Consider the following 26614-nt stretch of genomic DNA (forward strand, 5'->3'; position numbering starts at 1 on the left):
GGTGACAGGTGAAACTTGGAGGGGGAGGGATGAAGCAAAGAGCTAGGAAGTTGATTGGTGAAAGAGACAGAAGGCCATGGAATAAAGAAAAAGGGGGGTGGGGAAGGAGCACCAGAGGGAGGCGATGGGTGAGCAAGGAGATAACATGAGAGAGGGACGAGGGGATGGGAAATGATGAAGGGGTGGGGGGAGGCATTACTGGAAGTTCTTGCCCATTCTTCTAATCTGTCCAAGTCCTTCTGCAGCCTACTTGTTTCCTCAACACTACCTGCCCCTTCACCAATCATATCATCTGCAAACTTGACAACAAAACCATCTACTCGATAATCAAAATGACTGATATACAGGATAAAAAGAAGTGGTCCCAACACCATCCCCTGTGGAACACCACTGGTCACTGGCAGCCAACCAGAAAAGGATCCTTTTATTCCCACTCGCTGCCTCCTACCAGTCAATGCTACAACCATGCCAGTAACTTTCCTGTAGTACCATGGGATCTTAACTTGGTAAGCAGCCTCATGTGTGGCACCTTGTCAAAGGCCTTCCGAAAGTCCAAATGTGCAACATCCACTACATCTCCTTTATCTATCCTACTTGTAATCTCCTCAAAGAATTTCAACAGGTTCGTCAGCCAAGATGTTCCCTTAAGGAAATCTTGCTGACTTTGTCCTATCTTTACCTGTGTCACAAAGTACTCGATAACTCATTCTTAAAAATTTACTCCAACATCTTCCCAACCACTGAGGTCAGACTAACTGCTCTATAATTTCCTTTCTGCTCCCTTCCTCCTTTCTTAATATGTGGAGTGACATTTGCAATTTTCCAGTCCTCTGGCACCATGCCAGAGTCCAATGATTCTTGAAAGATCATTACTACTGCTTCCACAATCTCTATTGCTATCTCTTTCAGAACCCTACAGTTCAGCTTGTCTGTCCAGGTGACTTATGCACCCTTAAATCTTTCATCTTTTTGTGTTCCTTCTCTCTTGTAATACTAACTGCACACACTTCTCTTCCCTCACACCCTTCAACATCTGGCACACTACTAGCATTTTCCACAGTGAAGACAGATGCAAAATACTCATTTATTTCATCTGCCATCTCCTTGACCCCCACTATTATTTCTTTGGCCTCATTTTCTAGTGGTCCTATATCCACTCTCATCTTTCTTTCTTTTTGTTTACATTCTTGAAATAGCTTTTACTATCCACTTTGATTTTGTTTGTTTGCTTGCTTTCATATTTCATCTTTTCCCTCCTAAAGATCTTTTAGTTGGTCTCTGTAGGTTTTTAAAAGCTTCCCAATCCTCTGACTTACCAATAATTTTTGCATTGTAGTATGCCCTCCCTTTTGCTTTTACATGAGCTTTGACTTCACTTTTTAGACATGGTTGTATTATTTTGTCATTTGTGTATTTCTTTGTTTTTGGAATACAGCTACCCTGCATCTTCCTCATTTTCCCCAGAAACTCACAGCATTGCTGCTCTGCTGTCATCTGTGCCAGTAGCTCCTTCCTGTTTACTTTGGTCAATTCCTCTCTCATACCACTGTAATTTCCTTTACTTCACTGAAATACTGCTACATCAGACTTTACTTTCTCCCTATCAAATGTTGAGCTGAACTCAACCATATTGTGATTACTGCCTCCTAAGTGTTCTCTTACCTTAAGACCATAAAACCATAAGACATAGGAGCAGAATTAGGCCACTTAGCCCATCAAGTCTACTCTACCATTCCATATGGCTGATCCCGGATCCTACTCAACCCCATATATCTGCCTTCTCGCCATATCCTTTGATGCCCTGACCAATCAGGGAACAATCTACTTCTGCCTTAAATATACCCACAGACTTGCCCCCATTGCAGTCTGTGGCAGAGTATTCCACAGATTTACTACTCTCTGACTAAAAAAAATTCCTCCTTACCTCTGTCCTAAAAGGTCACCACTCAATTTTGAGGCTGTCCCATCTAATTCTGCATCCTCCCACCATAGGAAACATCCTTTCCACATCCACCTTATCTAGTCCTTTCAACATTTGGTAGGTTTCAATGAGATCACCCCACATTCTTCTAAATCCTAGTGAGTACAGGCCCAAAGCTGCCAAAAGCTGCTCATGTGTTAGCCTGTACATTCCTGGAATCATCCTTGTGAACCTCTTCTCGACTCTCTCCGATGACAACACTTCCTTTCTGAGATATGGGGCTTAAAACTGTTAACAATACTCCAAGTGTGGCCTGACTCATGTCCTATCAAGCTTCAGCATTATCTCCTTGCTTTTATATTCTATTCCTCTTGAAATAAATACCAGCATTGCATTTGCCTTCTTTACCACAGACTTAACCTATAAATTAATCTGCTGGAAGTCTTGCATAAGGACTCCCAATTCCCTCCGCACCTCTGATGTTTGAATTTTCTCCCCATTTAGATAATAGCCCACACTATTGTTACTTTTACCAAAATGCATCATCATAGATTTTCCAACACTGTTTTCCATCTACCACTTTTTCCACATTCTTCCAACTTGTCTAAGTCCTGCTGCAATCGCATTGCTTCCTCAGCACTACCTACCTCTCCACCTATCTTTGTATCATCTGCAAACTTTGCCACAAAGCCATCAATTCCATTATCCAAATTATTGACAAACAATGTGAAAAGTAGCAGTCCCAATACTGACCCCTTAAGCTCCCTAATCACCTCCAGTTCATAATATAACACCCAATCCAGTACAGTTGATCCCCGGTAGACTCAATAACAAACTGCTCTAAAAAATTATCTCATAGACATTTAACAAACTCAATCTCTTGAGATCCGTTACCAACCAGATTTTTCCAACTGAGTTGTATGTTGAAATCTCTCATGACTATCATAATATTGCCCTTTTGATACGCAGTTTCTTAACTCACCCCACATGGATTAACATCTTCTAATCCTATGTCACATCTTTCTACTGATTTGATGCCATTTTTACCAGCAGAGTCATGCCATCCCTCTGCCTACCTTCCTAACTTTTTGATACAACGTATAACCTTGGACATTCAGTTCCCATCTACAACCATCTGTCAGCTATGATTCAGTGATGGCCACAACAACATTCCTGACTATCTGTTAAGGTACAACAAGATCATCCACCTTAACTCTTATACTCGGTGCATTGAGATATAACACTTTGAGTACTGTATGTGCTACCCTTTTTGATTCTGCATCCCTACTACACTGATACTCATCCTGCTGGCTGAAATTTTGTCCTTTCACCTGCCTGCCCTTCCTGGCAGTCTGACTGCACACCTTCTTTGCTTTTTTCCATCCATCCTATCCTGATCTCCTTCACTCTAGTTCCCACTTATTAATAAACCTTGGTTGCAGTCTCCCCATGGTAGTCTGTCTTTCCTCCGCACTTGGGTTCAGTCATTGCTAGCACATACCATGATACTTACTTAGAACCTCTGCCTGTTCCAGTTGAAGCTTGCTGAACAATAGCGTACCACTCTAACCCTGGTCCACTCCAACCGTGGCTGCACTCACATTGCAGCCTTCCAATTCAGACAATATGAAGACGAATCTCCTCTGCATTCTGTCCAGTGCAACCATCTGTTTATATGCTGTTGCAACTGGTACAGCACAAAATTTTCTAGATGTAATCTAGCCATGTTTTATAAAGTAATAACAATGTCACAACTTTTATATTCTGTGCCATGACCAATGAAGGCAAGCATGCCATATGCCTTCTGCATTACTCCATCTATCTGAGCTGGCACTTCCAAAGAATTATGGATTTGAACCACAAGGTCCTTCTAATTAGAAATATTTCTTTGTGCCCCACATTCATTGTATATGTCCTAACCTTAATTCACTTCCCATAATATATCACCTAGTAGTTGCTGGAATTAAATTCCATCCACCAATACTCATCCCAACATGTTTTACAGCCTTATTTTAGCACAACATACATCCTGCAACAATTTGCAAACACCAGGTTCTAAATACAGTACTTAAATTACAGAGATTATAACCTTTCAAAGCTGCCAAATATGAGAGGCAGCAGTGGTCTAATACTAAACAAGAAGATTAAAAGCATCTAAAATAAGGATGACTTAAGAAGCTAAGGCTTTTTGCACTGTGGAGATGGCTCAGAAAAGAGATATCATTTAAGTATTCAAAATCATTAGGTGTAAACTGATACGAGTAAGTTAAGGATAAAGGTAAATTGAACTCATAACATTGGCAGAAACATATGGATAAGGGTTTCACTTAGGAGGGAGATACTTTACAGATAGTTTAAAATTAGATACTTTATATGTTTGGTGCTGAATGCGTGGAACAAATGAACAGGGAGGCACAGAGTGCAATAGAACACAAAGAAAAAATGAGTAGACATTTGTAGGAATATTCAATTTAGGCACATTTATGTTGGAATCAGTACACCCTTCTATTATTATACCAAGAATAATAATAGATTACGATCTCTTATGCTGAGGATCATGATTAAATACTATAACCAAAATTATAACTATCAGCATGAACACAAGAATAGACCTGTCTGTTGTGATGTAAATACAGTTTCTATATTTACCTGCTTTACTTCAGTGTTGAGGATAACCTTAATGTTGTCATCCATCTTCAATACGCAGTCAAACCTAGAACAAGAATATCCCAGCCATTAGAAGTGAAAGCCCGATTCTGTCAGCACATTCCATAAGCAGAAACAATATCACGCTCAATAAGTTTCTTAAAAGTAGATGAGTCATGCAGAATGTCGCAGGATTTGATTTTCGGCATGTTCAACAGGCTCATCCAGGACAATAGTAGTAGGCATGTTCTAACTGGATTCAATATGCAGATGCTAAAGAATCCTAGCAAACTGGAATTTCTGTTTGTAGTCAACTAGATTGTCACTCACGGTCAAAGCTCTTCCCTGAAGAATCACAACCTGTAAGTAGAATTAGAACAGTAGATCTCTCTTCTTGCATGGCATCAAAAGCAGGCAAAAAATGGCAACAAAAAAATAGATGAAGTAAATGGAAAAAATACTGAACGAGCGGAGCCAGGTCAGAAACCGGGCCTGATCCAACCACATGATTGACAATGTTTCGCTGGGTTATTGGCCTACCGTCGCATTATACACACTGCTCTTTGGTTGCTGTCCCACAATAGAAAACTGGAAATCCATCAAAGTGAATCCGTTGAACTGATCAAAAGGGCGAGAGTGTATTTATTTCATAACTGTTTTCAAAATGGCATTACAGCCAGAACAAATTGGATTTAAGAACAGATATAAGCAATTAGCATGTTCATTTTAACAGCAGCCATTTTTCAAATACTGGATACAAGTAGTTTGAAAAAATGTTCCCTCTAAGGTTTGTGCGCACAAGGGAGGTTAAACTGTGCACAAAAGGTTGTCACCCTCTATCTCGTTGGTGTGTTAAGTATATTTCACGATCATACACAATCACATTTCCTTTTCTGGTGTCTGACACGAACAATGTTGATAATGTGGAGTTAACGATGATTTGCCTGCATATTTTAGAACTGACTTATTTATACTTCTTCTAAATTGAAGAAATCATCAATTCACTATGTCGAATTCCAAAGAAGCAAAGGGCTTGAAGTACAAAAGAACTGATAGTTAACTTAAAGCGGAATAATTTAATGAAACAGTAGAAACCACTACATCGAAAGATCATGAGGTCAGGAAAGTGCAGCTACATGAAATATTTATGCACAATACTGAAACTGGTGCTACCTGTGTGTATTGTCATGATACAAAAGTTGCTGGAGAATTTGCAAGTGGGAAGAAGTGGGGTGATATTTGGAAGCTTGACTTTTTAAAGCATCCTTTAGCAAATAAGTCACAAATGGTCAGTTTGCAAAAGCTCTTAAGTTCTTATTGCCAGTGCTTTGCTAGCCATTAACATAAATACCTCCATATATAAAATTCAGTACTCAAAAATTGCACAGCACAAGATATTTGTGCACACTGGTAATTACAAATTAGAGGGAATATTGCTTTGAAACACTCAGAAAGAAATATGAAAGGCATTTTATAAATGCAAACTATTTTCATCTCAAGTTGTTTATTTGTATCATATTTATGCATTTATTTGGGACAGCTTGTAGAACCAAGAGTCAGTTGAACTAATTCATTGATAGCTCTATGTGTGATTAGCTGACCCACAATTTCAAATGAATGCATTTAATAAGGATTCGAAAGGCTGTTAATGAACTGCCCCACAATCACTTCAAAGCCATATTCAATTAAGAAAAATTTATTTCCAATTATTTTATGAAATCTTAATGTACATTATGGGACACTGTCCTGCTAAAGCTGATGGAGGATTAGCGCAACTCATTTGCCAACTTTCCATGCTCATTTTCCCCTGGCTACTGCAAGGGATGATGTACTAAAATTAGCTTTTAAGTTCTTTGCAATGAAGTGATGATGCTGAAGAATGCAGCCAAATGTAAATTGATTCCTCTCTGCAGTCATAGAGAATGGGTAGCTAGTTTGAATTACCTCCCTCTTATTTTGAAGCACAATAGTGTTTCAATATGCAGAAATCAAGCTTCATCGTAATCTAAAATCATGGAGAGATACAACATAGAAACGGATCCTTCAAGCCAACCACCAACAACCAAATTTCAGTATCTACATATTCTTTTTCTTTTCTCCAAGAACCCTGAACAGTAGCACACTCTCTTCCCCTTTAGTATTTCTTCACCATTCATCAGGCTCTTAAAGCTCAATTGCAGTGTAATATTTTCAGTGCTTCTGGACTTATCCCAGTCCCTCCAATCTTTCACCAATAGCGATACCTATTAGCCTTGTCTTTCTGCAATGATCTCATATTCAAAAATAACATTTTCTTGCCATTTGCCATTATCTAAATCAATTGCTGTTGCTCCCTTCTCCAAACCTTAAATAAAAACAGATTGTGTTGAGTGGAATTTATTTTACACACGGGGTCTCTGTTGATAACTAGAGAAAAGTAGATTTGAATGAAAGTTAGGCAGGAAACTTGAAAGCATAAATTAATGTGTAACTTAATACCTTTTAAACCTACTAAGTGCTTTGCGTCAAACAATGTTTTCAAAGGTCCCATAAAGAAAGCCATCTTCAACTGTAAGGTTTCCGGAATGGATTACTTGGCTTGGGTAATACAAGACTGTAGATGCTGGTATATGGAGCAACAAACAACCTGCCAGAGGAAGTCAGCAGGAAGAGCAGCATCGATTATTAGTCTTTAATGTGCAATGCCATGTTGTGTCAAAGTTTTAAAATGCGTAACTACATCGGTGAGTAACAGGATCTAGCAACCAGCTTCAAGGGAAAACAACACATTACATTTGACACACTTTCAGTGCCTGGAGAGTGATGCTGCTCCGAGAATGGATTGTACAATATTGGGACAGGGAATGAGAAACCCTTCCAAGCACTCCAGATAGATTGTCAGAGAGATCGAAGGACTAATGCTATAGATGTTGATGAGTGCCTGAGATTTGGGAAAACTGTAATGCAACTAAATCTCAATATCTATTCATTTATCCTGATAGTTGAAACAAAGATCAATATCAGCAGCCGAGAGATAAGAGTGACCATAATGATGACTTCTAAAAGCAAAGAGTTCCAGGCACACAAATGAGAATACATATCATGTCAGAGCTTAATGAGAGCCATCTTACTGGGAGATAATATGTATGCATAGTGCTTCTCTGAGAAATCTAGCATGGCTGCCTGTAAACAAAAGGTAGATAAGGCCTTGGTAACTACCTTTTCTATTTCTTCCACTACACGATCCTCATGGTTGTTTGTGAAGTCCAATATCAATATCTATCCCATTCCACAGAACGAGGTTAGGTATAATGCAATTCGCACTGGAGGTCAATTTGAAGTGCATGAAGATTTTGGAATGAAAGGAAGGGAGGGAGACTTGGTCTTAAGTGTGAGTGGTATGTCAAGTCAGGGTTGAGGGTGATGAGAGCTTTGGATGAAGCAATGATTTTCTCAGCAGATAATGGTCCAAATGGTGCTACATTCCTACAATGTATTCAATACCTCAAGGAAGCTAAAAACTGTCGATTCACTTGCCAGTTCAAATTCTATGTAACAATATATTCCACAGTTAAAACATTCCTGGATTTCAGTAATACACATATTAGATCAGATCCAAAATTATGCCAGTTCCCAACATCACACAATATTTCAAGATTCAAAATTACCCTGACCAAACAGTGCAAGTCCTGAAACAGAACCGTCAGTTCTGGAACTAATACTGGACTTAATGGTTCAAAGTTCTTGGTGGCCAGAACTCAGTAGTACTCATTAATACAAATCTTACAGCTATGACACTCCTCAAAATACATTTATTTGATTCAAGCTCATGAATACTCACACTGGTCTAAACTTCAACACGAGGAATTCTGCAGATGCTGGAAATTCAAGCAACACACATCAAAGTTGCTGGTGAATGCAGCAGGCCAGGCAGCATCTCTAGGAAGAGGTACAGTCGACTCTGTTGCTGGTCTAAACTTCATCAGGTTCAGGAGTCAACAATTTACTCACCAATTCAGACTCTATTCAAGACAAAATCTATTAATAACCTTCCTAGCTAAAATCCAGCATCCACAGCCCAGTCGGTAATTCACATGTCAGACGTGCAGAAATACTATCAATATATTTGCTTAGATAAGTTCTAGAAAAAAAAATTCTCAGTTCAATTCCTAATAGGTTCCAGACACGTAAAATATTTATGCATTCAAATTCATGAAGTTGCAGGTTCAAAATCCAGAAAAATACAATGCTGATGTCTTACAATGGGGAAAAAAACTCAAGAGCTGCTTGAATCCTGCAGAAGGTGAACAATTTGCTAGGTAGGAAAGGCGCTAGCTGTTGATTTGTTTGTGCGTATTTTTCAAAGATGCTGAAATTAACAATAAGTTGAATTCTCAGATACTTACGGAATTTAAAACCGAGGTCTCAGAAAAGATTCCAATGTGCAGCACTGGAGTTTTTCAATCTAATACGAAATCAATCGCAGGTACAGAAGAGCAGGATAACCAAGCTGGTGAAATAGCAAGACTTATATACACTACTCGGTCTCAAGGAAGTGGAATGATCTACATCAAGAACAAGGCGCTCCAGTATACTGAATTACAAGGCTGAAACCACATAAACACCAGTTCATTGCTTGCATTGCTTTAAATAGAAGCACTTGAATTCAAATCAAAATCCATGACTTCTACCAATCTCATGCACTTAAAATAAATGCCTAATTGGAACCTTAGAAAATATATTTTAAATTAGTAGAGATCAAACAGTTATAATGTCTGTTTCTTAGTCTTTTTAAATAGATTACACAAAGTTTTCCTAACCACAGGTGATACGCTCATGCAAAAATTCTCTCCTCCTTCCTATACTTCCTTTCTTCATGTGATCAACAATAATTTAGTGTACAAGTAAACACCTACAGACCAGTAAGACTCAATCTTCAATCTATGTTGAGTCAATCAACCTCTTTGGGATATTATTACTGATTTAACTGCCTGTGGGCTGGAAAGTTAAAAGAAAGCAGGTAAGATCACTGCTCTTGATTACTATTTACCTTGAACTCTGAACAGTTAAAAGCTCCTATTGGAAAGAGCGTGTGGACTATGTGCGATGGCAGCTGATTGAGGTTGGGTGAGTTACTAACAATCAACAAATACAAAAGGATCACTAGCTAGAGAAAGTACTGGACGAGTCGCTGGTAGAATCTTTCGGAGAGGAGTGGCTGAGTTGGCTTGACTGGAGGCTGGCTGTGTTTTGCTTGATGCGTGAGTGTGTTTTGGAACCTGTTGAGGGAAAGAGAGTGGGGAAGGAACGGAAATTGCTGGGAGGGGGTCATGTGGGTCCGGTAATGGCGGACAAGATAAGAGGCGGGGTTGAGGGAAAGAAAGTGGAGAAGGAGAGGGATAGAGACTTGGGACCAGAGGTAGGCAGCTAGGGAGAGGTGGATTATTGTGAAGGGAGAAATAAAGGGAATGAGGAGGTAGTGAGGGGCGGATGAATAAAAACCAAGACAAAGGGAATAAAAGAATAAGAAATGATAGTGGAGAAAGCTCTGAAAGTGAGGAAGATAAACAAGCTCAGAGAGGAGGTGTTGTCATAATTAGGTTTAGTGAGAAGGCTCAGGGACATATGAAGAAAATTAACCCGTTTGTGCTAACAACAACTCTGACAAATAAGATAGGGGAAATAGTATTTGCAAAAGTCCTTAATGATGGCAACTTATTGGTAAGATGTGCGAATGAGGAACAACTTGAGAAAGCACTCAAGCTAAAAGAGATTGGAAAATGCAAGGTGGAATACACTGGGAGGGTGGGAGCACAAAACAGTGGTTGTAAAGGAGTGATTACGGGGATACCAATGAGTATAAATATGGAGGAGATAAAGAGGAATATCAAAGGAGGGAAAGTAATGAATGTTCAAAGACTGAAAACAACAAAGGAGGGAGTGAAAAAGGAAAGTGAATCTGTATTGATTGAATTTGAAGAAGAAAGAGTGCCAAGGAAGGTGTTCCTGGGTTTCATGAGTTACCCAGTAAGGGTGTATGTGCCAAAGCCATTGAGGTGCTATAATGGTCAAAGGTTTGGACACGTGGCTAAAAACTGTAAAAGGCAGAGGAGATGTGCTAGATGTGGGGGTGATCATGAATATGGAAAGTGCGGAACAGGAGTTCAACCAAAATGCTGCAATTGTGGAGGAGCTCATAATGTTGCATATAGTGGGTGTGAGGTTGTGAGATGGGAGACTAAAATTCAAGAAATAAGAGTGAAAAGAAAGATCACTTATGCAGAAGCTGTAAGAATGTCAGGAGAACAGAATAATGTTCCTAATGAACAGGGAGCAATAGGGATACGAGAGATGCAACAAAGAACAAATGACAGGATTTATGTAGACAAAAAGGCTCTAGTAACATTCATTGCAGGAGTGATTAATAGTACTGCTGAGGTAAAGTCAAAAAGTGACAAAATTCAGCTGGTGGTAAAAGCAGCAGTAAACCATTTAGGGTTAGTAAGACTGACATGGGAGGAAGTGAGGGAGAACCTCAGTAATCAGTCAAGCCAGAAAGTGTCATGTGTTGGTTAATACTAATTATGGTGATTCTTTTACAATGGAATGCAAGGAGCTTACTGGCCAATAGCCAGGAATTCAAGCACTTTATTAAAGAAACGGTTGTAAAACCAGATGTAGTGTGTATTCAGGAAACTTGGTTGAAACCAACTTTAGACTTTGTGGTATATGGGTATACAATGATAAGGAAAGATAGAAATCTAGGAGGAGGAGGGGGTTGTACCATGTTAATCAAGCAAGGTATACCATATAGGGTACTGGAAAAAGGAGATGATCAGGAATACATAGTGGTGGAAGTGTGGGAGAGAGGGGAGGGAGTGGTTATAATTAACTACTACAATCCATGTAAAAGGTTGGATTTGGACAGCCTATTAAAGATACAAGGACAAAACAGACATAAAGTAGTGTGGTGTGCAGATTTCAATGCTCATAGCACAATATGGGGGGATCAGATTACAGATCCAAATGGAAAGGCAATTGAAGATTTGATGGAAGAAAGGGATTTGGTGTGTATGAATGATGGTAGCGGCACAAGGATAGATATAACAACAGGAACCGAGTCAGTGTTAGATATTACGTTAGTGTCTAATACCTTGGCTGGCATTAGTAACTGGGGAGTTTGGACTGCTTCAACGGTAGGCAGTGATCACTACCCAGTTTTGTGTTCAGTGGGTGAAAGAGTTGAAGTAAGACCAGGTGGCGGAACCCCAAAGTGGGTGTTTGAAAAAGCTGATTGGGGTAAGTTCCAGAAGTTGAGTGAAGAAGGGTTGACAAAGATTGATATTTCTGGAAATGTAGATGAATTAAACAGTCAGGTGACTTCAGCAATTATCATGGCAGCAGAAGGATCTATACCTAGGAGTAAAAATAGGATGAATAGAAAACTGGTACCATGGTGGACAGAGGAATGTTGTCAGGCTGTAAAAAACAGAAATAGAGCATTCAGGCTAGTTAAAAGAACCCATAATTATGCAGCATTTGGTTCAATATAAGAAAGCACAGGCAGTGGTGAGAAGAACTATACGTCAAGCTAAAAGGGCAAGTTGGAGGAGTTTTTGCGACAAGGTAGGAAGAACAACACCTGTGGGAGAGATATGGGGAATGATTAAGAGGATGGGGGGAGATAGAAGGGAATGGGAATATCCAGTAATGATATCTGAGGAGGAAACTGCAGTCTCCAGTAGGGATAAGGCTGAGGTCATGGCCAAGTCATTTGTACTGATACACAGTTCAGAAAATTTGTCTGAAGAAGGGAGAAGAAGAAGGGAAAGAATAATGAGCCAACACCTAGGTGTGTTAAGCAGGAGGGAAGGAACAGATGATATAATTGATGATCCATTTACATTAGCAGAAATGGTGAGAGCAATAAAGAGATCGAGACCAACCTCCCCAGGGAAAGATCTGATATGCTCTGTGATGCTAAAAAATCTAGGAGAAGAAGCGCTCTTGAAGTTGCTGCATTTTTATAACAGAGTGTGGGAGGAGGGAAGATTACCAAGTGCATGGAAAGAAGCAGTAGTAATTCCAATAAGGAAGCCTGGCAAGGATCTGTCAAAACCCACTAGCTACAGACCAATTGCAGTAACATCAAGTATATGTAAGATAATGGAAAGGATGATAACAGAAAGGTTATCATATGAGCTTGAGAAAAGGGGAATGCTGGCAAGTTATCAGAGTGGTTTTAGAAAGGGAAGGAATTCCATGGACTCAGTGATTATGTTAGAGACTGAAATAAGGAAGGCCCAGGCAAATAGAGAGTCAGTAGTAGCAGTGTTCTTTGACATTGAAAAAGCCTATGATATGATGTGGAAGGAAGGATTATTAATTAAACTGCACAAGATGGGGGTTGGTGGGAGAGTTTTTAATTGGATTAAAGATTTTTTGTTTGGTAGAAAAATTCAAGTTCGGATTGGATCAGAATTATCAAAACAGTACATAGTGGAAAATGGCACACCTCAAGGTAAACAACAGGAATTCTGCAGATGCTGGAAATTCAAGCAACATACATCAAAGTTGCTGGTGAACGCAGCAGGCCAGGCAGCATCTATAGGAAGAAGCGCAGTCGACGTTTCAGGCCGAGACCCTTCGTCAGGACTAACTGAAGGAAGAGTGAGTAAGGGATTTGAAAGCTGGAGGGGGAGGGGGAGATGCAAAATGATAGGAGAAGACAGGAGGGGGAGGGATGGAGCCGAGAGCTGGACAGGTGATAGGCAGAAGGGGATACGAGAGGATCATGGGACAGGAGGTCCGGGAAGAAAGACGGGGGGGGGGTGACCCAGAGGATGGGTAAGAGGTATATTCAGAGGGACAGAGGGAGAAAAAGGAGAGTGAGAGAAAGAATGTGTGCATTAAAAAGAGTAACAGATGGGGTACGAGGGGGAGGTGGGGCCTAGCGGAAGTTAGAGAAGTCAATGTTCATGCCATCAGGTTGGAGGCTACCCATACGGAATATAAGGTGTTGTTCCTCCAACCTGAGTGTGGCTTCATCTTTACAGTAGAGGAGGCCGTGGATAGACATGTCAGAATGGGAATGGGATGTGGAATTAAAATGTGTGGCCACTGGGAGATCCTGCTTTCTCTGGCGGACAGAGCGTAAATGTTCAGCAAAGCGATCTCCCAGTCTGCGTCGGGTCTCGCCAATATATAAAAGGCCACATCGGGAGCACCGGACGCAGTATATCACCCCAGTCGACTCACAGGTGAAGTGATGCCTCACCTGGAAGGACTGTTTGGGGCCCTGAATGGTGGTAAGGGAGGAAGTGTAAGGGCATGTGTAGCACTTGTTCCGCTTACACGGATAAGTGCCAGGAGGGAGATCAGTGGGGAGGGATGGGGGGGACGAATGGACAAGGGAGTTGTGTAGGGAGCGATCCCTGCGGAATGCAGAGAGAGGGGGGAGGGAAAGATATGCTTAGTGGTGGGATCCCGTTGGAGGTGGCGGAAGTTACGGAGAATAATATGTTGGACCCGGAGGCTGGTGGGGTGGTAGGTGAGGACTAGGGGAACCCTATTCCTAGTGGGGTGGTGGGAGGATGGAGTGAGAGCAGATGTACGTGAAATGGGGGAGATACGTTTAAGAGCAGAGTTGATAGTGGAGGAAGGGAAGCCCCTTTCTTTAAAAAATGAAGACATCTCCCTCGTCCTAGAATGAAAAGCCTCATCCTGAGAGCAGATGCGGCGGAGATGGAGGAATTGCGAGAAGGGGATGGCGTTTTTGCAAGAGACAGGGTGAGAAGAGGAATAGTCCAGATAGTTGTGAGAGTCAGTAGGCTTATAGTAGACATCAGTGGATAAGCTGTCTCCAGAGACAGAGACAGAGACAGAAAGATCTAGAAAGGGGAGGGAGGTGTCAGAAATGGACCAGGTAAACTTGAGGGCAGGGTGAAAGTTGGAGGCAAAGTTAATAAAGTCAACGAGTTCTGCATGCGTGCAGGAAGCAGCGCCAATGCAGTCATCGATGTAGCGAAGGAAAAGTGGGGGACAGATACCAGAATAGGCACGGAACATAGATTGTTCCACAAACCCAACAAAAAGGCAGGCATAGCTAGGACCCATACGGGTGCCCATAGCTACACCTTTAGTTTGGAGGAAATGGGAGGAGCAAAAGGAGAAATTATTAAGAGTAAGGACTAATTCTGCTAGACGGAGCAGAGTGGTGGTAGAGGGGAACTGATTAGGTCTGGAATCCAAAAAGAAGCGTAGAGCTTTGAGACCTTCCTGATGGGGGATGGAAGTATATAGGGACTGGACATCCAAGGTGAAAATAAAGCGGTGGGGGCCAGGGAACTTAAAATCATCGAAAAGTTTAAGAGCGTGAGAAGTGTCACGAACATAGGTCGGAAGGGATTGAACAAGGGGTGATAAAACAGTGTCGAGGTATGCAGAAACGAGTTCGGTGGGGCAGGAGCAAGCTGAGACAATAGGTCGGCCAGGACAGGCAGGTTTGTGGATCTTGGGTAGGAGGTAGAAACGGGAAGTGCGGGGTGTGGGAACTATAAGGTTGGTAGCAGTGGATGGGAGATCCCCTGAGCGGATAAAGTCGTTGATCACACCTCAAGGTAGTGTGATTAGCCCATTACTTTTCATCATTATGATCAATGATGTCTTCACAAAGGTACCAGTGGATATAGGTAGGTCACTGATTGCGGATGATGGGGCCGTGTGGAAAAGAGGCAGGAACATGGACCATATAATCAGGAAACTACAAGAAGCAATTGATGAAGTGGTGGAGTGGGGTTATTATTGGGGATGTAGATTTTCAGTAGACAAAACTCAAACTGTATTTTTTACCAGGAAAAGGGTTGAGGTAGGGAAGAAGTTAAGGATGTATGGGGTTGAATTAGAAAGGGTTGCATCATTTAAATTTCTGGGAGTTATATTTGATTCACGATTAACATGGGCAGACCATATCAGGAAAGTTGAGGAGAAATGTAAAAAAGTAATAAATGTGATAAGATGTTTGACTGGTAGGGAATGGGGAGCAAGTTGTTCAGCTTTGAAGAAAATGTATGTGGCTTTAGTAAGATCTGTATTGGATTATGGAAATATAGTATATGGATCAGCAGCTAGGTCTCTTATAAGGAAACTGGATGTGATTCAGGCTCAGGCCTTGAGAGTGTGCAGTGGGGCTTTTAAAACATCACCAGTGTCAGCCCTACAGGTAGAAATGGGAATAATGCCTTTGGAACTAAGAAGGATGCAACTGATGGCAAACTACTGGGCTAACTTGCAGGGGCACAATGATTCTCACCCTACTAAAGGAGTGTTGCAGGAGTGCTGGGAAAATGGGAGGTTTCAGAGGGATACCTTTAGTCGGGTAGGGAATGATATCGCGAAAGAGGAGTATTTGAGGAGTATTTGTGGAGTATTTGATCTGAGGATAAGTCCTTCAGTAGTTTATCCGGTTGTAGCTCCATGGAAGCTTGTATGGCCTGACATAGACTGGCATTTGTTAGAGGTAAAAAGGAAAGAAAGATATAAAACAGATTTGGTAAATGCATTTAACTGTCATGTGTTGGAAAAGTATAGTGATTATACTCATATTTATACGGATGGTGCGAAGGAACCTGAAACAGGAGTGACAGGGTTTGGGGTGGTAATACCAGCAAAAGAAATTGGAATCAGCAGAAGAACGTCTAATAAGTTAGGGGTGTTTACAGTGGAGATGCTGGCAGTGTTGGTTGCGTTGCAATGGGTGCAGAAAGCCAGACAAGCCAAAGCATTGATATGTTCAGATTCATCCTCAGTTCTAGCAAGTTTAAGGTCTTTTCACACAAACAGTCGGCAAGATGTACTTTATGAAGTCCTTCAGTTAGTTACAAGAATTGCAAATCAGGGAGGTCAGGTAAAATTTCTATGGGTTCCAGCACATGTAGGGGTGAAGGGGAATGAGAGGGTGGATGAGTTGGCAAAGAGGGCGTTAAAGAAAGAAAATGTGGAAATGCACATTAGTATCAGTAAAGCAGAGGTTAAGTGTGTAATCTGGGAAAATGTCAACCGAATGTGGCAAGAAAGATGGGACAGGGAGGGGAAAGGGAGGCATTTATATCAAATACAAAAGAGTGTTGCAGTTACTAGGGTAGGTAATGGAAACAGAAGAGAGGAAATTGTGTGGACTAGGTTAAGGCTGGGGCATTGTGCATTAAACAAAACATTGAAAATGACAGGGAAACACCAGACAGGATTGTGTGAGGAATGTCAGGAAGAGGAGTCAGTAGAACATGTAGTTCTGAGTTGCAGGAAGTATGGGATACAGAGAGAGATGATGAGAAATAAATTAAGGGAGTTGGGGATGCAGGAATTCACATTAAAAGGGTTGCTGGGCATGGGTGAGAGAGCACAAGTCCAGGTATTTTTAGCGTTTTTAAGGGGTACAGGGGTTTTTTTATAGAATATGACGAATAAACAGGAATAGGATACTAGGATGGTCAAAGATGGGAGGGTGAAGTGTAGGTTTGTGTGTGTGTGTGTGATTGGGTGAAGGGATTTAGAATGTATGTCTAGTGCACATTCTGGAGCAGAGGGTGGCGGTAATGCACCATTAAGCTGGATGCCAACCGCTGTAAAACAAGATACAGACAGAAAGTACTGGACATATCAAAAACAAAGACACTTTCAAACAGCATTAGGAAAAAATAAAACTACCAAACAAATTCATATTGGGATGTTTCTTTGCTGAAAACAATTGCTTTGAAAATGATCTGCTTAAAGGTGGAACAGTAGTGAAGAGTAAACTAAATTCAGTGTTCTGCAGTAACCTTGTGTCCACTGCGAGAAAAAACTGACTCAGTTGAATCTCAGTTTGGTTTATTTTTGCTACATTCTAATTCCTAATAATTATAAACTTAGGTCAGGAAGTGGTCCGCAGAATTTTACTAAAAATATACAATTTGTGAATACCTCCACTAGCAAAGAAAAAGGTTTCAATCATCCCTTCAGACTGAATTTATAGCTAAATTTGTATAAATATAGAGTTCTGCATGGCTGGCAGCAGGGGAATAAAGAAAATGATAAACCACAAGCAGGATGCTGTTTGCTATGTGGACCCTGAGACTAAGTTATTTTTCTTAATCTGCAAGAGTTTTTCCACTATTTAAAATATATACCTAGTGTCGACTTTACTAGTTAAGGAAGGTACCTAATAAAGTGGGCAGAGTGCATTTTTGCTGTGGTCATCAGCTACTTAGCCCATCCACTTCAAGGTTCACTTGTTGTGCATTCAGAGATGCTCTTCTGCACACCAGAGTTGTAATGTGTGGTTATTTGAGTCACTGACACCCTCCTGTCCATCCTGCACTGAGCTCTCTCATTAACAAGGCATTTTCACCCTCACAACTGCTGCCCACTGGATTTTTTTCCCCCACACCATTCTCTGTAAATTCCAGAGACTGTTGCGCATGAAAATCCAAGGAGATTCTGAGATACTCAAACCACCTTGCCTGACATCAACAATCATTCCATGGTCAAAGTCACTTAGATCATATTTCTTCCCCATTCTGGCGTTTCATCTGAATAGTAACTGAATCTCTTGGCCATGCCCGCATGCTTTTATACATTGACTTGCTGCGGCACGATTGGCTGAATATATATTCGCACTCATGAGGTGTACAGGTCAGGTGTATCTAACAAAGTGGCCAAGTGTATGTCAGAAATGGTTGGGGTGTGGGGACAGGATAAACATGAAACCATAGAAATGACTGTTTATTGCAAACTATAATCGAAACATCTCGTCCTACAGGTGGCTGACTGGTAATGATTTTTAAGCTGAAGTGAGAAAAATTTTGTAGATTTTATGATAGATACTTCCCAAGGTGATTGTACATCAGCAATGTGTTGCCTGGGTTGAACCTACTGACATGATCACACAAGTACTGTATTCTTGTGCAATAATGCTATTGTTATATTGTGGATGTGTCAGGAGTTATGGCACATGAAATGTAAATTTCAGCAAAGCAGATCAGAATTTGAAGGCGTCAGAAACTCTTGGTCAGAACTTAATAAATCCAGCACCCAAATCCCAGAAACATTCATCTCAACTCGTTCATTCTGACCAGGGAACATCCCTTCATTTTCACCCCATCACCAGTTCCCAGTCTATAACTCTCTATGTCTGATTAATTCAAGTGCTCATCTGCATGCTGCTTAAATGCCGTCAGCAACCTAACTTCAACCACTCACTCAGGCATTGCATTCTAGATATTCTGATTCTCTGGGCAAGGGACCCCTCACACCTCTAGATCTCTTTCCCCTTACTTTAAACTAGGTTTAATCGACCTCTGAAGTGGGAAAGGCTTCCTGCAGTCTACTCTCTCTAAAACTTCATGATTTCATCTCTCTCAATTATGTCTCCTCTTCACCTCTTCTACTCCTGGGAGAACAGTCTAGTTGTTTCGCATCACACATCAAAGTTGCTGGTGAACACAGCAGGCCAGGCAGCATCTCTAGGAAGAGGTATGGTCGACGTTGCGGGCCGAGACCTTTCGTCAGGGCTAACTGAAAGAAGAGCTAGTAAGAAATCCGAAAGTGGGAGGGGGAGGGAGAGATTCAAAATGATAGGAGAAGACAGGAGTGGGAGGGATGGAGCCAAGAGCTGGACAGTTGATTGGCAAAAGGGATATGAGAGGATAATGGGACAGGAGGCCTAGGGAGAAAGAAAAGGGGGAGGGGGGACCCAGAGGATAGGTAAGGGGTATAGTGAGAGGGACAGAGGGAGAAAAAGGAGAGAGAGAAAAAGAATGTGTGTATATAAATAAATAACGGATGGGGTACGAGGGGGAGGTGGGGAATTAGCGGAAGTTGAGAAGTTAATGTTCATGCCATCAGGTTGGATGCTACCCAGACGGAATACAAGGTGTTGTTCCTCCAACCTGAGTGTGGCTTCATTTTGATAGTAGAGGAGGCTGTCAAGAACCTCGACACCCTCCCCACAGTAGATGAAGTCAGGAAGGCAGTGAAGCAATTCTCCTGTGGCAAAGCGCCAGGACCCGATGCAATCCCTGCTGAGGTATACAAAGCAGGAGGCCCTGTCATGATGCAAAAGCTGACTGTACTCTTCCAGTCCATGTGGAAAAAGGGACAGGTCCTGCAACAGCTGAAAGATGCCAGTATAGTCCACATCTACAAGAGGAAAGGCAACCGCCAGTCTTGCGACAACCACCGAGGCATCTCCCTCTCGTCCATTGCAGGGAAGATTCTGGACCGTGTCCTGCTCAACCGCCTTCTCCAACATCTTGAGCAAGGTCTGCTCCCAGAAAGCCAGTGCGGCTTCCGTGCTGACCGTGGGACCGCTGACATGATTTTTGCTGCGCGCCAACTCCAAGAAAAATGCCAGGAGCAACACAGCGACCTCTTCGTGACGTTTGTCGATCTAACCAAGACTTTCAATATGGTCAGCAGAGAAGGCTTGTGGAAGATCATGGAGAAGTTTGGCTGCCCCAGCAAGTTCATCACAATCGTCCGGCAGTTCCACGACGGTATGATGGTGAAAGTTCTGGATGACGGCGACGAGTCGGAGGCCTTCCCAGTGACAAATGGCGTCAAACAAGGCTGCGTTCTTGCCCTGACTCTGTTCAGTATGGTATTCTCTGCCATGCTGACAGATGCCTTCCGTAACTACGAAGAAGGAATCCACGTCAGGCACAGGACTGATGGCAGGTTGTTCAACCTTAGACACCTGCAGACAGTTACAAAGGTGCGAGAGACTGTCATCAGAGACTTCTTGTTTGCTGATGACTGCGCACTCAACGCCAGCACAGAGCAGGAGATGCAGCGTGAAATGGACTGCTTCTCACAAGCCTGCGACAACTTCGGTCTCACTATCAGCACCAAAAAGACTGAAGTTATGTACCAGCCTGCCCCAGGAAAGCCATACCAGGAGCCAGGCATCATGGTGAAGGGCCAGAACCTCCAGGCAGTCGACAACTTCACCTACCTGGGCAGCATACTCTCTCGCACAGTGAATATAGACACTGAGGTCAACAACAGGATTGCCAAAGCCAGCACCGCCTTTGGGAGACTCCGTGAGAACGTCTGGGAGCGGAGAGGACTCAGCCTTACCACCAAGCTGAAGGTCTACTGTGCAGTGGTCCTTACCACCCTCCTTTATGCCAGCGAGACCTGGACTGTCTACAGCAGACACGCCAAACAGCTCAACCACTTTCACCTGAGCTGTCTCCGCAGACTCCTCCACATCAGGTGGCAGGACAAAGTCCTGGACACGGAAATCCTGGAACGAGCTGGGCTCTGCAGCGTCTACACCCTCCTGCTGAAAGCCCAAGCCAGGTGGGCTGGACATGTGGTCAGAATGCCAAACAGCCGATTGCCTAAGCAGCTGCTGTATGGAGAACTGTGTCAGGGCAAGCGCTCAGTTGGGGAGCAAAAGAAACGTTACAAAGACTGCCTCAAAGCGTCCCTCAAAGGCCTGGGTGTCAACATCAACACGTGGGAGACACTTGCCCTCGACCGTCCAGCTTGGCGCAGCAAGATCACCACAGGAGCCTGTGCAGTTGAAGTCAGGCACATCATCGGGGCACAACAAAAGCATGCTGTGCACAAGGCCCGAGCAGCATCCACTGCCACGACAGCACCCACCCACTTGTGTCCCACATGTGGGCGAGCCTTCAGGGCCCAGATTGGCCTCATCAGTCACCTCCAGACCCACAGCCACCAATCTTCCATTTGACTTTGAAGCCATGGTCATCTTCGACTACGAAGGACGAACAACAACAACAGAGGAGGCTGTGGATAGACATTACAGAATGGGAATGGGACGTGGAATTAAAATGTGTGGCCACTGGGAGATCCTGCTTTCTCAGGCGGACAGAGGTAGGTGTTCAGTGAAACAATCTCCCAGTCTACGTCGGGTCTCACCAATATATAGAAGGCCACATCGGGAGCACCAGACGCAGTATATCACCCCAGCCGACTCACAGGTGAAGTGTTGCCTCACCTGGAAGGACTGTCTGGGGCCCTGAATGGTGGTAAGGGAGGAAGTTTAAGGGCATGTGTAGCACTTGTTCCGCTTACAAGGATAAGTGCCAGGAGGGAGATTAGTGGGGAGGGATGGGGGGGACGAATGGACAAGGGAGTCGCGTAGGGAGCGATCCCTGTGGAAAGCAGGGGGGGAGGGAAAGATGTGCTTAGTGGTGGGAACCCCCTTTGGACACTTATCCTTCTAAGCCCCTCTGCTCAACCAGCGGACTTCAGTGTGGTAGGGTAGGCCGTGTCCAATAGTACTTTTGGAGAAAGGAATGTTAATTGCCAATGGTTAGTCTCTTGGCTTTAATAAAATTAACTGTTTTGATTACTACATCCATGACATTGTCCTCCTGCTACATAACGCCTCTTGATGTATAATACAATGAAAATTCTGGAATTCCTGCTCTGGATTCTCTGTTGAACTTTCTCTCGGAGTTTCGCAACAACACCTGCCTTTTTCCCTGACCATAGATGGTGCACCATCTGTTGCCACGCTGACAGCGTGACTCCAGTCAACCCCCAGTCTGTCCAAGGCCTCGACGAGGCTGGAAAAGACGTTGCTCGCCATTGTGGTGTTAGTCATGAGCACCATCTCCACAAACTCCTCGGTGACAGTCAAAGATGCATCAACACCACGAATAAATATTCCCAATTGAGCTACATCAGTCACATTGGTGCTCTCATCAATTGCAATAGAGAAGGCAATAAATAACTTCACTTTGTCTTTCAGTTGACTGTTCAAATCTCCTGCAAGGTCCTGATTCTCTCTGCCACAGTATTTCTTGACAAGCTGATATTGCCTATCTCTTCTCAGGGCACACCTGCTCAGCCACTGTCAGCATACATGCTTTGATGAATTCCCCTTCTGAGTATGGCTTCGACGTGGCAGCTATTTTGTTGGCAATAATATAGCTGGCCTTGACAGCTCCATCATGAGTCTCTTGACTTTTGGTGAACACTGATTGCTGTTTTTTCAGAGCTGCTTCAAGCTCGTTTACCTTTTGCATTCTGAGTTGTCCTGCGTACTTGTCATATTTTTCTCCGTGTGACGTCTCATAGTGTCGTTTGATATTGTACTCTTTTGCCACAGCCACTTGTTGCGAGCATATCAGGCACACAGGTTTGCCGTTGACCTCACAGAAGAAAAAATGATCTTTCCAATTATTGTTGAATATCCGACCTTCAATGTCAACTTTTCTTTTCTTGGAAAGCATTTTGAACCACAGCAGCAAACAGCCTCAGCCTTGCTACAGGTGTTACTTACCTGAGTACTCTGTGTGGTTATACTGTGTCTGACGACGTAAATGGGGCCCTAGTGGTCTTCAGTGCAGGGTGGTAGGTGCTTATGCACAGCGGGTGGTTAACTGCTGCCTATTGTTTTCTAAGTACACACAACAAGCTGCCAGCACAGCAGGCAGGACAGACAACGGTGGGAGAGAGAGGGGCTGTCCTATAGATACATAATAAATGGTCGTGAATATACTCCCCCCCCCCCCAAGTCATCCCGTGGGCCGGTAGTTTGACACTCCTGCACTGGGGGAAACATTTAATAGCTGTATATACATACTGTGACTACTAGGAAACATACTTGTATACAATTATATTAAAGACAAGCAGATAATTAATTGTGAAGCTACAAAGAAAATAATTAAATAGTCAAATCCAAACACTGCTTAGACTAAAATGCCAGATAACCATTCAAGTGCCAGATATCAGTTCAAACCTTGTATGCCAGTTTAAGAATTCAATTTCAGAGCTGGTAACAATAAAATTTACCTCGGACTTAAAGAGTTCTAGGTAATGAAATCCGCATCCAGCCTTCAGGTTGTTTCTGTCCTTTGCTAGCCTGACTTTCAAGTGCCTTTGCAACCAATTCATTTATCTGATTCCATGATGGGAAGTTCAGAAGCAGCAGGTAAACACCATCACCAGAAGTTATTTATGGATGCTGACATTGCTGTACCCTGAGAGTGGAGAACCCTTTTGGTTATGCAGGGTCTCAGACAATAACACTTTTCCAAACTAGTTCTATAAAGAAATTAAAGCTGCTTTTTTAATTAAAGAACTTAATGCTATAAATGTTCTGGGATCATGAGAAGTTGTGCAAGATGTTTATTCCCAGGAGTTTGAAACTGCTCACAGTTTGCATTAATGTGCCTCTGATGTGAAGACGGGTGTGGGTTCTGCTGTAGTCGATAACCATCTCCTTTGTGTTGTTGACATTGAGGAAAAGGTTATTTGCCTGACACCAGGCCTGGAGCTCTTCTCCCTTCTCTCTGTAGGCTGTCTCACCACTGTTGGTGACGAGCCCCACCACTGTTGTGTCATTGACAAACTTAATAATGGGATTGCTCTGGAGTTTGGTTGTGCAGTCAGGTGCAAGCTGGGTGTACAGCAATGGGCTCAGCACACAGTGCTGGGGGGCATCTGTGTTAAGGATGATGGGGAGGGAGGAGTTGTTGTGCATCCTATCTGAGGTCTGTTCGTTAGCAAGTCCAACACCCAGTTTTAACAGTGATGTATTTAGACTGAGGAGTCAGTTTGTTCACCAAGGTCTGTGGGACAATATTGTTAAATGCCAAACTGAAATACAGTAATAGCACTCTAACACAAGTGTCCGTGTTTTCTAGGTGAGTCAGTGTCAGGTGCATGACAGATGCTTTAGCATCTGTCGTAGAGTGGGTCTGTTGGTAAGCATACTGGTGAGTGTCCAATGTTGCAGCAATGGTGATTTTGATACGTGCCATTACCAGCCATTCAAAGCACTTCACAATAATCGGCAACACTGCCACCAGGTGGTAGTCGTTTAGTAATAAAGGTGTAAAATTCGTTAGTACAGGGATGATGGTGGCAAATTTGACGCATGTCGAGACAGCAGCCTGGATGAATCCGTGAAGAAGTCAGTGAGCTGGTGTACATACTCCGAGTACTCGACCTGAGATGCTGTCTGACCCGGCTGCTGCTTTATGTTGGCGGGGGGGGGGGGCTCTCTGTCGAGTCCTTCTCACGCCTGCTGCTTTTACGGATAGCGCCTGCTCACCTTGGAGGGGGTTGGCTGGCATGGTGTTGCATGTCTCACAGCATGAATAAAAGTTGTTTCATGTCGGGGGGGGGTCACTAGCAGTTTTCCCTTACATAGTCAGTAATGCTCTCGATGCCCTGGCACACATGCTGGGGCTCATTACCAGACAAGTGTTCCTGAACTTTTTGTGCATAAGAAGTCTTTGCCCTCCTGATGCCCAGGATGAGGTTTTTCCTGGCTACTTTGACAGCAGGCTGATCTGCCTCCAGACTTGAAGGCAGCATTCTGGACTTCTAGTAGGGAGTGCACTTCTGCATTCAGTCAGGGTTCCTGATTGGGCCATGAGATGACTGTTCTTAAAGTACCAATAGAAACATAGAAAATCTGCAGCACAATACAGGCTCTTCGGCCCACAATGCTGTGCCCAACATGTACCTACTTTGGTTACCCATAGCCCTCTATTTTTCTAAGCTCCATGTACCTATCCAGGAGTCTCTTAAAAGACCCTATTGTTTCTGCAATGTCATTTTCCATTCTCCACTTTCAGCAGCAGTCAGCATGCTGGGATTAACATTATGGAGATGAAGTCAGAGATACCAAATAGGTTTAAAGGCTGGTGTGAAATGAAGGTATAGAGAACTTTGAAAATAAAACTGGGAATTTTCAAAATGATGTATTGCTGACCCTAGATCCAACATTGATTAGTCAGCCTGAGATAGTAACTGAATTTAATATGGTGCAAGCAGAAGGGTTAGTTATAGAGTCACACAGTCCTGCTAACACCACCACCAAAACCCACAATCCCAGAAATCACGGAGACAGGCAGAAAGCACAAAACACAAGAAATAGGAGAGTAGGCCAAATATCAGAACGACATTTATTATTACTGACATAACACCAGCAGCAGTACAACACAAGGCTTAAAAAATACAAGTTTCAAACATAGATACAGTAGATCAAAAGAGAAATAGCAAGGTCGTGGTCATGGATTCATGGACTGTTCAGAAATCTGATGCTAAAGGGGAAGAAACTGTTCCAAAAACATTTGAGTGTGGGTCTTCAAGCTCCTGTACCTTCTCCCTGATGCTAGTAATAAGAAAAGGATATGTCCTAGAGGATGAGGGCGCTGAATGATGAATGCTGCCTTCTTGAGCCTTTTGAATATGTCCTTAATGTTGCGAACGCTTGTGCTGACGCTAGAGCTAATGGAATCTAAAACCCTCTGCAATCTCTGTTGATTCTGTACATGGAGCCTCCAAGCCAGGCAGTAATGCAACTGGTTAGAGTGCTCTCCACCGTACATCTGCAGAAACCTGCTAGCCATGTCTTTGTTGGCATTCCTCAAACTCCAAATGAAGTACAGCCACTAGTATGCCTTCCTCATGAATGGGCCCAGGCCTCTGAGATGTTAACACCCAACATCTTGACGCTGCTCACCCTTTACAATGAAGACAGGTATGTCTTCTCCCAACTGCCCGCTCCCAGAATCCCCATCAATTCCTTGGTCTTGCTGATGTTTTGTATCTCACTCCTATGCACCTTTCTCATGCCATCTGAAATTCTGGCGGTAACAATGGTTGTCACCAGCAAATTTATAGATGGTACTGGAGCTGCACGTCACCACACAGCCATCAGTGTAAAAAAGTAGAGCAGTGGGATAAACATGCTTCCTTAAAGTTTGCCTGTTTAATTGTCACTGAGCAAGATGTCTTCATTTTTCATCATCATTGGATGTAACTCCTCAAATGTCTAACCTAACATTACAGGAATATCTTTTGCAAATACAGTTCAGTGATTGTAAGAACAGCTTGCACTCCTCCACCTCCCATCCTTTTATTCTGGCTTCTGCACCCTTCCTCTCCAACTCTGATGAGGGGTCTCAGCCTACTAAGTAGACTGCTTATTCCCTCCTCCTATACAAGCTACCTGACTTGCAGAGTTCCTTCAGAAATGTGTATGTTTTTTTAAGAACAGCAGGTGGGTAACACACAAAAGTCTTATTTACTAGG

At 42.8% G+C, this 26614-nt stretch overlaps 1 protein-coding gene across 2 annotated transcripts in view; it reads right to left on the bottom strand.

Moving 5' to 3' along the window:
* Positions 1 to 26614, bottom strand: part of LOC134353717 (cytosolic 5'-nucleotidase 1A-like) — a 74991-nt gene that overhangs the window by 47750 nt on the left and 627 nt on the right. Inside the window, exons 2-3 of one of the 2 annotated variants that reach the window (XM_063062006.1) lie at positions 8388 to 8568; positions 4571 to 4634 (exon numbers count right to left, since the gene is read on the bottom strand). In XM_063062006.1, the coding sequence (XP_062918076.1) occupies positions 4571 to 4615 (45 nt within the window). In that variant the 5' untranslated portion in view covers positions 4616 to 4634; positions 8388 to 8568. The remainder of the gene's footprint in view (positions 1 to 4570; positions 4635 to 8387; positions 8569 to 26614) is intronic. The other variant, XM_063062005.1, reaches the window with a different exon arrangement.

This window comes from Mobula hypostoma, chromosome 11 (genome assembly GCF_963921235.1).
Source record: "Mobula hypostoma chromosome 11, sMobHyp1.1, whole genome shotgun sequence".
Lineage (NCBI taxonomy): Eukaryota > Metazoa > Chordata > Chondrichthyes > Myliobatiformes > Myliobatidae > Mobula > Mobula hypostoma.